Genomic DNA, 14,704 nt, shown 5'->3' on the forward strand with positions numbered 1-14,704 from the left:
TCCTGCATGAGGATCATGGCCACAAAGATGATTTGCCTGACAACCAAAACCAATAGAAATAAACTTTCCTATAAAGAAAAGATATTGATCAGTCACCAATGCTGCTCTCACCTCAAAAAAGATCAAAAATTGGTAAGCCAAAATATTTGACCTCTCGTATCAAAATCAAAAAGTGAAAAGAAAAAAGAAGAATTTCGAAAAACTAAAAGGACGTTGATTTGAGGCGAGAGTGTGAAAAATTTGGCAATGGGGAAGTACTCTGATCCGGGAACAGGGATGTCAGTAACGGGGACTGAATCAGTGTATCCTCTGGTGGCTGTTGCAATTGATAATAACAACAAGACTAGTCAAGGTGCCTTGAAATGGGCTGTCGAACACCTTTTAAAGAGGGGCCAGACAGTGGTGCTTGTCCATGTCAATACCAAGGGTACCTCAAGTAAGTCTCAGTCAAAATTCTCTAGTTTACTTGATAATTTATTGTTCAAGATTGGCTCAGGCATTAACAATGTGTTTTATGATTGATTTGCTTTTTTTTTGTTGGGTTTTTATCGGGTGATATATAGCTGGTCTAGTGGATTCTTCTGGTTTTAAGCAACCTGATGCACAATTGAGGGAGCTCTTCCTTCCATATCGATGTTTCTGCACCCGCAAAGATGTACTTAACCCTTTTTTCTTTTCTCCCTCTAATAAAGATCCTGAAATTTGGATTGAAAAATTGTAAAGGATAGTCTCATTTTATTGATCTATAAATTACTTCTAACAAAAAATGATCAGTAATTTCGTTTGTGTTGTTTAGATAAATTGCAAGGATGTGGTATTAGATGAGATGGATGTGGCAAGGGCACTCATAGAATTTGCTCAATCAGCCTCAATTGAAATAATTGTACTGGGATCCCCTCCAAAAGGAATGCTAAGGTAGCAAATTTGATTCCCATTAGTCCCTCTCCATTTGATATTTTAATACTTGTGTGTTCCTGTAACTTTCATGAATGCTTTTTACCAGAAGATTTAAGAGCTCAGATGTGCCCCAAATCGTTGCCAAAGGAGCCCCCGACTTCTGCACTGTCTACATTATTGGGAAGGAAAAAGTTTCGCATCAGAAATTTGCAATCCGTGCAGCCCCCACCGTGTCACCATTGCGCCCGCAAATGGGCAATCCTTCTGTGCCCAAATTCGAATCAGCCGGTGCAACCGCCCCACCAAAATGGATGGCCTCTAAAGGTTAGTCTTTGGTGAACACAAATATTGAATTATTATTGTTAATGTGTTAACTTTATTGAGTCTTGAATAACAGATTTTTATCTTATTATAAAGCAGATAATTTTTCAGATCCTGGTCTCCCAAGCGATAACTCAATTAAGTAAGTTTTAATCCAGTAATAATTACTAGTCCAGTTAAATCAAATAGTTGACATCTCTTTGTTACATCTTAGCTCATAGTTGATTATCTAATTCACACATAATGTATATAAAATTATGCTTGTGCTTATATGGAATACAACTTGGAGCATATAGCAGTATCTAGCAAAGCCTTAGCCATTTAGCAATCTTAATTTTTTTGAGATATTATATAGTGAATCTAAAAGATATCTTTTGTTCGTTCAATAGATCACCATTCACACGGGAAAGCTCCAACTGCTCTTCAAGGAACTCATATGGTGATTTTTCAGCATTCTCAGACTCGACAGATATATCATTCATCAGCTCAGGTAGGCCGAGCGTGGATCGGTACGGATTTCAACCAAGACTTTCGAATGGGTCAGAGAGCAATCCTGAGCATAGTTTTGAGATGCGTACACCTCACCGATTCTCCAACAGTAACGAGTATTCAAACTTCTCCCAAAGTAGCAATGCTTCTTATTCATCCCAGAACATGGTAAGTCTCCATTAATTTCAATCTCCCTGAAATTCAAAAATATAATGTGATATCAATAATATTTTTACCTCTCCATCATTTGTTGCAATAATTGTATAGGACGATGTGGAATCCGAGATAAGGAGGCTGAGGATGGAGTTAAAGCAAACGATGGATATGTACAGCACAGCATGCCGAGAAGCAATTGATGCTAAACAAAAGGTATCAAAACCTCCATTCTTAACATCAATAGACCATAATGTGTATCAGCTAATTGGTATTATAAACAAAATGAATTTATTATTATTTTTTTTCAAATTCAGTTGACAGATCTAGAGAGGCGCAAGATTGAAGAGCAGCAAAAGTTATACGAGGCACGCTCACATGAAGAAACCGCAAAGCAGATGATCGAGGAAGAAAGAGCCAAAGCAAGAGCAGCAGTTGAGGCAGCCGAGAAATCAAATAGGCTCGCTGAGCTGGAGGCTAAGAAGAGGCTTAGTGCCGAGATGTTGGCACTGAAAGAGGCTGAGGAAAAGAAGAAATTTATGTTAGAATCATCGCATAACGACATCAGGTACCGCAAGTATACAATCGAGGAGATTGAGTTGGCCACTGATAAATTCAACGTAAACCGCAAAGTCGGTGAAGGTGGCTATGGTCCTGTGTTCAAGGGTTACTTGGATCATACTCTGGTGGCAATCAAAGTTCTACGTCCGGATGCTGCACAGGGGAGATCTCAGTTTCAACAAGAGGTAATGAAATTGCGGACACGAAGATCGAAACAATTCTCTAGATCTGGTTTTGAATTCTTTGAGACTAGTAGTATTGTACCAAACTGAATAATAGCATTAGTAAAAGTTGCTAGGATGATTTTCAATTGTCAAGGAATTTTTTTCTATCATTCCAAAAAAAACATGTTAGGACTAACTTGAAAAAGATAGAAAAGAAAAGGAAATTAACTCATAGAGGCTTTAATATCTTTAAAAAAATAAATAATATGACATATATTTGAATTTTATTTCTCCTAGGTGGAAGTGCTAAGCTGCATTCGCCACCCAAACATGGTTATCCTTATGGGTGCATGCCCCGAGTACGGTTGTCTTGTCTATGAGTACATGGCAAGTGGAAGCCTTGACGACCGCCTATTTTGCCGTGGAGGAACACCCACAATCCCTTGGCAGCATCGTTTTCGCATTGCTGCTGAGGTGGCAACAGGACTGCTGTTCCTGCACCAGACAAAGCCTGAGCCACTTGTGCACCGTGACCTCAAACCTGCTAACATACTTCTTGATGGCAACTTAGTAAGCAAGATATCAGATGTCGGTCTTGCACGCCTCATTCCCCCATCTGTTGCTGATGACGTCACTCAGTATCGCATGACCTCCACTGCCGGCACCTTCTGCTACATTGACCCTGAGTACCAGCAGACTGGCATGCTTGGTAATAAAACTAGACTTGAACAAATTTTCAGAAAGAAAACATGTTAGTGACATTTCTAACTTGTAGATCAATCCTCTGGTGATTGAACAGGTGTGAAGTCTGATATCTACTCTCTTGGTGTGTTGCTTCTCCAAGTTATAACCGCTCGGTCACCAATGGGCCTAACCCACAGTGTTTCTCGTGCCATTGAAAATGGCAGGTTTGCGGATGTGTTAGACCCAGAGGTGCGAGACTGGCCAGTAGAGGCGGCACAGCGTTTGGCAGAGGTAGCCTTGAGGTGTGCCGAACTAAGGAGGAAGGACCGGCCTGACCTTGCCACAGTTGTTTTGCCAGAACTTCATAAATTAAGGTTATTAGGCGAAGAGAGCTTGTGCTCCATCAGGTTAGTTTGAAAAACTGTACCTGATGCTGGCATTGATATATTCTAATTATTTGTCTTATTAATATACCTCATTATAAAAGGCATGATTAAAAATCTGGGTTCAATTGCATGTTTTATATATACTTCTAGTGCAATGAATGTTCTGTTCACTGAATAAGGGTTCCGTTCAAAGCATTTTAAAGTTACTAATTAATTTTGTTTCAATTTGTGACTCCTTTCTTTAGGAGATGAGAAGCAACCTGATATTAGGCCAAACTGAACTTGGCTCAGAAACTCACTACAGTGGCACTAAGGAGATCATCAGATGATTCATGAAATGTTTACACAAAGAACATGCCAGTAATACCACACTGCTGCTCTTCGAGTGAAATTTCCTTAGTTCCAACATATCGTTTTACTATGTAATATATAATTTTGAATGAAAACTGTACTAAGTAAACTGAGCAATGTTTTGGTATAGTTACCAGATGTGTACTGGTCTGAAGTTATTTGCAATAATAAGCCATCGAATACAAGAAGTGCTATCAGTACCGACCCATCAAACAATTTGCCTATTATTCTAATACGCAGGAATTATGTACAATATAATGACATTATTACTACGTTTAATTACAAAAATGAAGCGCAAGTAGGCGAAGTATGAATTCTTCCTACTATAATTATATACTGTATAGTCTCTCCTGGCATGGAGAGAGATGTGAACATCCACATAAACAATTCATAGCAGAGGCCAGAGGGTTTCAGATAAAGTAACTGGTACGCCTGTAATTAGGGTTTCAGATAAAGTAACTGGTACGCCTGTAATTTCTTATTTGTGGTACATGCTTTGTGGAGTTGATAAGTATGTATGTGTTCATGACCTTGTGCTATTGATAAATCAATCAATCGTGCTAAACCGATATATAAAATTTGCTTTTTGCGAGATGGCCTCGTTAGCTTCAATCCCATTTTGTATGTTAATTTGATATGTTAAAATTTACTTTCACTAGGTTAAGCAAGATAAAACAGCGAACTATACTTGAGATCATAATATTCTTCAACAATTGAAAGATTGTTTTTTATCATAACCGGATTTCCCTTTTAACAGAACCTTAAGCTATCACTATATTAGCAGTTGTCAAAATTTACCAGTATCAAAGTAATTCATCTCAAAATAACAGAACAGTCTTAGAACATCCAAACTTAACAAGCCACAAGAATATATATTGTTCTTGGAATAAAACCCTCTTAAAAAATCGATCAATTAACTAGGTTTGATAATTGTATTATCCAGGTTTGCAATATCGCGCTTGTGCAGCTGATCATCTGTGCGGGTATGCTAATTGTCAAACAACTTAAAAAAAAATCTGAGACGTCATAAAAGCTGTCAGTGCAGCGGACCTGTTCTAAGCCGGAGAGAGGAGGGATACTATGAAAACAGAGAACTTTACATCCTAAATTTTGTGTTATCAGTTAGAAGATCTGATGCAGGAAATACGGAGATGGAAGTACTTTGATATATGCAATTGTTTAAAATTAATTTTATCTGTATTTTATTTTTATCCGTAAGTGTTAGACTTAATTTTATTTTATTTTTATCTGTTAAAATTAACAGATAACGACGTATATGGCATAAATACAGAATAATAATTTCTATAATTTAATCCAAAAATATAGCAACCGAATAATATATTATCTTAAACACATTAATACATTATGTACATAAAGATAATATCGTAAATATACAAAAATTATAATTATTAGTCTTATTAATTTTGAAATAATATTAATTAATAATTAATAAAATTATATAAACTATAGCATATATCCATCACATTATAAATTACTAATAAATAAAACTATACAAAAAGTTATATATAAACCAATCAAACATAGTAATATATTGTTTAGTTAAATGTATGGATATAGGAATTTGTATAAATCAATTACCGATGGGAATAATGAATGTGAAATAGCTAAACTGTTACACATTTTGTAATGAATACGAAAAATTAATCAATATAAAATATTGTTACCGATGCAATAATGAATATTTATTATTTTTTTATCTTTGATAAAAGGCATTTAGCCCGTTTCATTAAAAAAACCAAGTCTGCATTACAATCAAACATCCAAACTAACAAAGCAAAAGTTCAAAGTACTACATCCAAAATAACAACCAACATCTAAAACCATGTTCTTTGATCAGCATAGTAGCTGAGACATAGAACAAAATGCAACAAAATATTTAGTGTAAGGTTGATGCTAAATAACAGAAAGCGGGCATTTAGTTAGTGCTGCTAGATGCATCGTCATCATCCTCTTCAAGGGGCTGATACAACACCATTTGGGTGTCTTCTGGATCCCAGATCCTCAGTGGGATTTCTTCAATAGAATTCGGCATCCAGCATAGAATTAGAACTCCCTTGATTGTCTTTTGATCGATCGTATAATTGATCTAAAAGATTTCTTATTAGTGTGTTGAAAGCAAGATTCACTTCTCAATTTCCATAAAGTCTAACAAAATACACTAAAGACTACTAGAAAAGCAATCTGAGAGTGTTTGTTTAAGCTTCTGTCATGGTATTTCAAAAAAAAAAAAGAGTGTTTGTTTAAAGTAAAAAAGAATTCAATGATATCTGCAATAGAATGCCATTTAAGGAAATGTCTTTGGCTGAGGCCCATCCAGAACCAAAGATGTTGTGCTAATTGACAGTTCAAGAACAAATGGTTCACTGTTTCATCATCAGGACAGAATTGGCAAGTTCTACTACCTGATCATCCTTTGGTTCTAAGTCTATCTTTGGTCAGAATTTTGTTATTACCAAGTAATTAACCATATGGAAATTTTAATCTTATGAGGAAGGGGTAAATGCCACCATAACAAAGGTCTGGGGAGTTGAATGTCATCAAAATTGAGCAACCTGTACAAATATTTAACTGAGAAATTACCAAAAGATTCCCATCTCCTGAATATTTTGTCATATTGTGAGTAAATGAGATGGTACTAATTGTATGGAAAATGTGTGTCCATTCCTCAAGCATAAAGGAATCTTAACTGTCTTTTGAACTCAAACCCAACCCCCTTATGTTTGTATAACCTCTTGAATGCTAATATTGGGATTGCAACAAATTAAAAACAATTCAGGATGTAGGGTAGCTAGAGAATGGGGTTGATTATTCCACACCTTTATTCAGAATTCAAATTGGATTGAATGCCAGGCTGGTATATCTACATTGACCTAGATTAGATAGAGAATTCACATGATTGGGTTGAATGCCAGGCTGGTAGGTCTACATTGACCTAGATTTTCTAATTTGATAATTTCTTTCCAAAACACAGAGTGTTGTATAGGAGTGGAATAATGAATATGAAAAATTGTAATAATTTTTTTTTCTTATCTATATTTTAACTAATAAGCTAGCGAACAAAATCTTACACATATCTAACTTAATAAAAAGCATTTTATTGACACCTCTAAAATTTCGGTGCTCTTAGATTTTAATAAAGAATAATATATATATATATATATATATAGAGAGAGATAGTAAAGCTACCATACATTGCAATGCATAGGCATTTTTGTACATTGAACTATAAAGTATCGGATTCAAAGTCTAAATAACAGATCCAATCCGTTCATCTTATTCTCCATATTAATATGTGTTTGGAGACTAAATTTTATATTTTTTTTGGAAATTTTTTACTATTTTTGTAGATTTATTGAAAATCGCTGTTTTTTATGGTCCAGATTTGTCTGAAAAACAATGATTTTCAATAAATCTAAAAAATAGTAAAAAAATTTCAAAAAATGTAAAATTTGGTCTCTTAACACATATTAATATGGAGAATAAGATGAACTGTTTGGATCGGTTATAGGAACTTTAAATATGGTGATTTATAGTCCAATGTACAAAAATGCCTATGCATTGCAATATATGGTAACCTTACTATATATATATATATATAAGAGAGAGAGAGAGAGAGAGATGGGCTATGGTGCATTGCAATGCATAGGCATCATTGTGCATTGGACCATAAATCACTGATTCAAAGTCCAAATGACCGATCCAAACCGTTCATCTTGTTCTCCATATTAATATGTACTTGGAGACCAAATTTTACATTTTTTGGAATTTTTTTATTATTTATTAAGCCACTTTGAAAATCTGAAAATCCGGGTGAACAGTAAAAAAAAAGTAAAATTTTCTGGACCACCGGATCGGCGATTTTTAAAGTGGCTTAATAAATAGTAAAAAAAATTCCAAAAAATGTAAAATTTGGTCTCCAAGTACATATTAATATAGAGAACAAGAGGACGGTTTGGTTCGGTCATTTGGACTTTGAATCGGTGATTTATGGTCCAATGCATAAGGATGCCTATGCATAAGGATGCCTATGCATTGCAATGCACCATAGCCCATCTCTCTCTATATATATAGAGAGAGAGGAGGGATCCAATTACCCCCATTTTTGGTGACACTGGATTACACCCTATATTTTCAAAGTCCAAATAGTCGATCCAAACTATTTAATATGATGAATATGTTAAAATGTACTTGCAAATTAAATTTTATATTTTTCATAAATTTTGTACTATTTGTTAAGATGAGTACAAAAATTAAATGGTCTGAAAACAACGATTTTGTAAAATACTTAATAAATAGTAAAAAAAATTCAAAAAAATATAAAATTTGACCTGCAAGCATATTTTAATATATCCATCATGTTGAACGGTTTAGATCGATTGTTTGGAATTCAAAAACTTTGAAAATAGAGTGTAATTCGGTGTCACCAAAAAAGGATGTAATTGGATCCCTCCTCATATATATATATATATGAGATGGGCTACGGTGAGTTGCGAAGTAAAGCGACTATTTTACTTCACGCTCATATTTTGCGATTTTAAAGTTCAAAACGTCAATCCGAACCGTTCATCTGTTCTCCATATTGAAATGTGCTTGGAGACCAAATTTTACAATTTTTGGAATTTTTTTACTATTTATTAAGCAATTTTGAAAGTCGCTGATCTGATGGTCCAGAAAATTTTACTGTTTTTCACTGTTCACAGCAAAACAGCAATTTTCAAAAATACTTAATAAATAGTAAAAAAAATCCAAAAAATATAAAATTTGGTCTCCAAGCACATTTCAATATGGATTAAATATCTAACGGTTCAGATCAGTCGTTTGGACTTTCAAAATAAAAATACGGCGTGAAGTAGAAACGCATTTTACTTCGCAACTCACCATAGCCCATCTCTCTATATATATATATATATATATATATATATATACTAGTATCATACCCGTGCGTTGCAACGGGAACATATTATAAGAAAAAAAAATATCAATGAAAATAATAATTATCTACAATTAAGACACATGTTAATAGAAAATTTATATGATTCTGTATTTTTAATAAATCGTAAACTCTGATAACAATTTGATGATGTGATGATTCTTTATTTTTAAGTACCAATGATATCAAATAATAGCTCGATTCGAATCTAATATCAAATATCATACAACAATTCAATATCGACATATAATGATATCAAAAAACATAAATAAAAAGTATTATCGTGTGTATGTATAGGATATATATATATACACACACATATTATAAGAGAAATATATATTCACACACACGTTCCAATTTATATTTTTCTTCTTCTTTGTTTCTAATTTAGAATATACACATACACACACACATTGATATATTATATATTGGAAATATATTCTAAATTGCCCACAACAATATGTATAGAAACAAAGAAAGAGAAAGAAGAAAATAAAAAAAAAAATAGTTTCTATTGTGATCCATATAGAAACGAATAAGAAATAAGGAAACAAAGAAATAAAAAAAATGGAATGTAGAGTCTTCTTAATTGAAGAGGAGAAATATGGAAACAAAGAAATAAGAAAATAGATAAATATATCGCTAAATTTCATATTTGTTCAATTTTAATTGTAGCGTATTGTGTGGCAACACATGTAGTGAGTATGTTTTTAACTAAATTTAGACTTTTATACATAAATCAGATGTATTTAATCAAAAGAAGATAAATTATGTAATTGGAGGGCTGAGATCAAATCCGAAGTTTCATCTTTCAATCGTAGCCGTTGGCGGATCGGACACCCAACGTGCTTTAATAATAGAATGGAGATAGAGAGAGAGAGAGAGAGAGAGAGAGATGGGCTATGGTACATTGCAATGTATAGCATTTTTTGTACATCGACTATAAATCACGTGATTCAAAATCCATATAACCGATTCAAACTATTTATCTTGTTGTCCATATTAATATGTGTTTGGAGACCAAATTTTACATTTTTTTGGAATTTTTTTACTATTTTTTTAGATTTATTGAAAATCGTTGTTTTTTATGGTCCAGATTTGTCTAAAAACAGCGATTTCCAATAAATCTAAAAAAATAGTAAACAAATTCCAAAAAAAATGTAAAATTTGGTCTCCAAACACATATTAATATGGACAACAGATGAACGGTTTGGATTGGTTATTTGGACTTTGAATCACGTAATTTATAGTCCAATGTACAAAGATGGCTATACATTGCAATGTACCGTAGCCCATCTCATATATATATATATATATATAGAGTACGGCTAACGCGCTTCCTCTAGCATATGGGCCGAAATGCTTCCGGTGGAAATTTGAAATTTCAAAATCCAAAAAGTCGATCTGAACCGTTCATCTTCTTCTCCATATTAATATCTGCTTGGAGACCAAAGTTTACATTTTTCTGAAATTTTTTACTATTTATTAAGCCACTTTGAAAATCGCTGATCCAATGGTTTTACTGTTTTGTTAAGCCACCGTTGGATCAGCGATTTTCAAAGTGGCTTAATAAATAGTAAAAAAATTCAGAAAAATGTAAAATTTGGTCTCCAAGCAGATATTAATATGGAGAAGGAGATGAACGGTTCAGATCGACTTTTTGGATTTTGAAATTTCAAATTTCCACCGGAAGCATTTCGGCCCATATGCTAGAGGAAGCGCGTTAGCCGTACTCTATATATATATATATATATATATAGGCTGTGGCTAATTTGCTGCCGGCAGCATTTCTGCCGACGGTGCTGCCACTGTTTTTTCTATTTTTTGTTGTTCAAACGACAAATCTAAACCGTTAGATGTTTAATCTATATTATAATCTACTTGGAGACCAAATTTTACATTTTTTGGAATTTGTTTACTATATATTAAGCTGGTTTGAAAACCGCTGATTTCAATGCTGCAGAAATTTACTAAAATCAGCGGTTTTCAAACCAGCTTAATATATAGTAAAAAAATTCAAAAAAATGTAAAATTTGGTCTCCAAGTAGATTATAATATAGATTAAACATCTAACGGTTTGGATTTGTTGTTTGGACATCACACGGCTAAATATAGCCCCGGCAGCACCTCTGCCGAAATGCTGCCAGCAGCAATTTAGACAGACCCTATATATATATATATATATATAGAGTATGGCTAACGCGCTTCCTCTAGCATATGGGACGAAATGCTTCCGGTGGAAATTTGAAATTTCAAAATTCAAAAAGTCGATCTGAATCGTTCATCTCCTTCTCCATATTAATATCTGCTTGGAGACCAAATTTTACATTTTTCTGAAATTTTTTACTATTTATTAAGCCACATTGAAAATCGCTGATCCAACGGTGGCTTAACAAAACAGTAAAACCATTGGATCAGCGATTTTCAAAGTGGCTTAATAAATAGTAAAAAATTTCAGAAAAATGTAAAATTTGGTCTCCAAGCAGATATTAATATGGAGAAGAAGATGAACGGTTCAGATCGACTTTTTGGATTTTGAAATTTTAAATTTCCACCGGAAGCATTTCGGCTCATATGCTAGAGGAAGCGCGTTAGCCGTACTCTATATATATATATATATATATATGTATATGTATGTATGTATATATGTATGTGAGGAGGGATCCAATTACATCATTTTTTTGTGACACCGAATTACACTCTCAATTTTCAAAGTTCAAATAGCCGACCCAAATCGATTCAAACCGATCCAAACCGTTCAACATAATATATATATTAAAATGTGCTTGCATATCAAATTTTACATTTTTTGGAATTTTTATTATTTATTAAGTATTTAACAAAATCACTATATTCAGATTATTGAATTTTTGTACCCATTTTAATAAATAGTAAAAAATTAAAAAAAAAAATGTAAAATTTGATCTGCAAGCATATTTTAACATATCCATCATGTTAAACGGTTTGGATCGACTGTTTGAACTTGAAAATATAGAGTGTAATTCGGTGTCACCAAAAAATGGTGTAATTGGATCCCTCCTATGTATATATATATATATTTTGCAAGAAGCCCGTAGGCAAAAAGAATAATAATTTCGCTTGTCCGGAGAAAATCATCTGCATTTCGTCTAATACACGATTCACCTTTTTTTCTGCTAAAGAAAACGAATATACACATTTTAAAATAATTTATGTATGAATTTTAAGGTTAAAAAGGGATGAAACTTGTACTGAATAAAGGCTAAATTTGATTTTGCTATAATTAGCATGTCAACATTGACTTGCGAGTTGCGAAAGGAAAAGGAAATTTTGAGTAGGTGGACTAGTTAGTTCAACTTGGTCCTGTGAAAACCGAGTTGAATTTCTGAATCATTTAATCGATGTGTTGAAGAATTCTTGAAGAAGCGGGTCCCAGAGAAAAGGAATATATTAGCCATTAGGTGTCTCTTTCAATTTCTTTCAACTTTCAACTTTGGTTGTTTATTGATGCCCAAAATCCCCGTTGGTACAAAAGGTACATATTCATTTAGATTGGAGAGATGGAATGAATTAATGTCATATAATTTTATTTTATGAGGAGGCTAATAATAAATTCTGCAAAAAATAAAAAATTATATAATTTTTTAATAAAACTTTTTATGTAATTTTATTTTAGCCTCCTTATCCTCTCTATCTCTTTTCGTCTTAACCGAAGTTCTAAATAGCGCGCTATAGTATTTTCGGATCAAAAAGCTAAAGCACTATAGCGCACTATTTCGTGCTATAGCGATGCTATATCAGCATAGCGTTATTTTTTAGCTGTTCCACTATGACGTGATAAACGCTATTTAAACATTTGATTCCATCTAATGCATTGGAACCTGTATAGACTTGAATGCGGAAATCTAATTGGTTGTTCATATATATAATATTCTTGATATTTAATGTGAATTTGATTGGGGAGGCATCACTAATTTGATATAATTTTTGGAAGCGTCTAATTATCCACAGTCTTTTATCCACCATTTGTCCACAGCTTTGACTTGCGCGAATACTGTAAAATTACTTCTACATGCTGTATAATTATACAATATATCACATAAAATATATCAGTTAATCACAAAACATCCAGCAACTATTTGAAGTGGTCCCATGATAGTTAGAAAAAGATTGCAACTTGCACAACATCACAAAATAAATGTACTTTCAAACTGTACTTTCAGAAATTACAGTTATAGGAAGTTATTGGCAGTTAGAGTTAGTTATTAGCGGTTATTAGAGTTAGAGTTAATTATTACCATCCGCACTGGGTTGAATCTTGTATACTGTAAAATTGAATCTTGTATACAGTAAATTTCCAATTGAATCTTGTATACTGTAAAATTGGATCTTCTACACAGTAAAATTTACAATTGAATCTTGTATACTGTAAAATTGAATCAACAGAACTGTAAAATTAAATCTTGTATACAGTAGAATTTTCAATTGAATCTTGCATACTGTAAAATTGAATCTTTTATACTGTAAAATTTTCAAATAATACTGTAAATTTTCAATTGAATCTTGTATACTGTAAAATTTTCACATAATACTGTAAATTTTCAATTGAATCTTGTATACTGTAAAATTTCTAAAACTAAACCATAAAATAATACCATCTATACTGTAAGATAAAATGTAACAAATGCTACATTTCAGTTTAAACTACAACCTACAAAGAATCATGTATACTGTAAAATTGCAAAATATAAACCATAAAATAATACCATGTATACTCTAAAATGACTAAATCTATACATACATCCATCATCACACAAAAAATCTGTTCACCACAAAACAACATATGTTCACCACAAACAACATTTGTTCAACACAAGATAAAAATATTCACCGCAACATTCAGAATAGCAACAAAAAAACTATGGACAAATAACTTTTATATTAAAAACCTCTTGTGTTCATTGTTCGGATGAGTAAGAAGCCTCTTTATCATCTATTTCCTTCAGATTTTCACAAGATGAAAACTGTAAAATTACAAGATGAATACTGTAAAATTTCAAGATAAATACTGTAAAATTAACAAATCAATACTCCATATCGCCTTTCTATCATCTTTTTTCTCCAGATTTTCACAAGATGAATACTGTAAAATGACAAGATGAATACTGTAAAATTAACGAGGCAATACTATAAAATTAACAGATCAATACTCCATATCGCCTCTCTATCATCTCTTTCTTCCAGATTTCTACAAGATGAATACTGTAAAATGACAAGATGAATACTGTAAATTTAACAAGGCAATACTGTAAAATTAACAGATTAATACTCCATATCGCCTCTCTATCATCTATTTCCTCCAGATTTTCACAAGATGAATATTGTAAAATGACAAGATGAATACTGTAAAATTAACGGGGCAATACAGTAAAATTAACATATCAATACTCCATATCTCATCCCTATCATCTCTTTCCTCCAGATTTCATTTGAAATGCTAGATCTGTTACTGCATACAACGAAAACAACAAATTCAACAGAAATAACTTACTAGATTTGAATTTTGCCGTGCTCTTCAACAAAAACACCTTCTATTCGATCGCGCTCCACGATTGAAGGTTCCATTGCGATCATGTATAAAAAACGAGATCGAGTCAGTAATCTCAATTAAAATCGACATTGCAAAGGAAAAATGAATCAGAGAAGGTAAATACAAAAAAACAACAATTACGATTTCGTTGCCGTCGCGGCCGATCCAGATTATTTTT

At 32.8% G+C, this 14,704-nt stretch overlaps 1 protein-coding gene across 4 annotated transcripts; it reads left to right on the forward strand.

Moving 5' to 3' along the window:
- Window positions 1-18: 18 nt before the first annotated feature.
- Window positions 19-4,207, forward strand: LOC144553621 (U-box domain-containing protein 52-like). 4 transcript variants are annotated; one of them, XM_078301867.1, is made up of 11 exons: window positions 19-436; window positions 564-655; window positions 797-915; window positions 1,004-1,221; window positions 1,315-1,360; window positions 1,608-1,875; window positions 1,975-2,076; window positions 2,178-2,606; window positions 2,883-3,294; window positions 3,385-3,676; window positions 3,901-4,207. In XM_078301867.1, exons 1-11 carry the CDS (start codon window positions 247-249, stop codon window positions 3,905-3,907), a joined length of 2,175 nt encoding a protein of 724 aa, XP_078157993.1. In that variant the 5' UTR covers window positions 19-246; the 3' UTR covers window positions 3,908-4,207. The 4 variants fall into 4 exon arrangements, with proteins under 4 accessions (XP_078157993.1, XP_078157997.1, XP_078157994.1 ...); XM_078301871.1 differs by having other exon boundaries at window positions 3,904-4,207; XM_078301868.1 differs by having other exon boundaries at window positions 1,318-1,360.
- The last annotated feature ends 10,497 nt before the right edge of the window (window positions 4,208-14,704 follow it).

This window comes from Carex rostrata, chromosome 4, assembly GCF_964058835.1.
Source record: "Carex rostrata chromosome 4, lpCarRost1.2, whole genome shotgun sequence".
NCBI lineage: Eukaryota > Viridiplantae > Streptophyta > Magnoliopsida > Poales > Cyperaceae > Carex > Carex rostrata.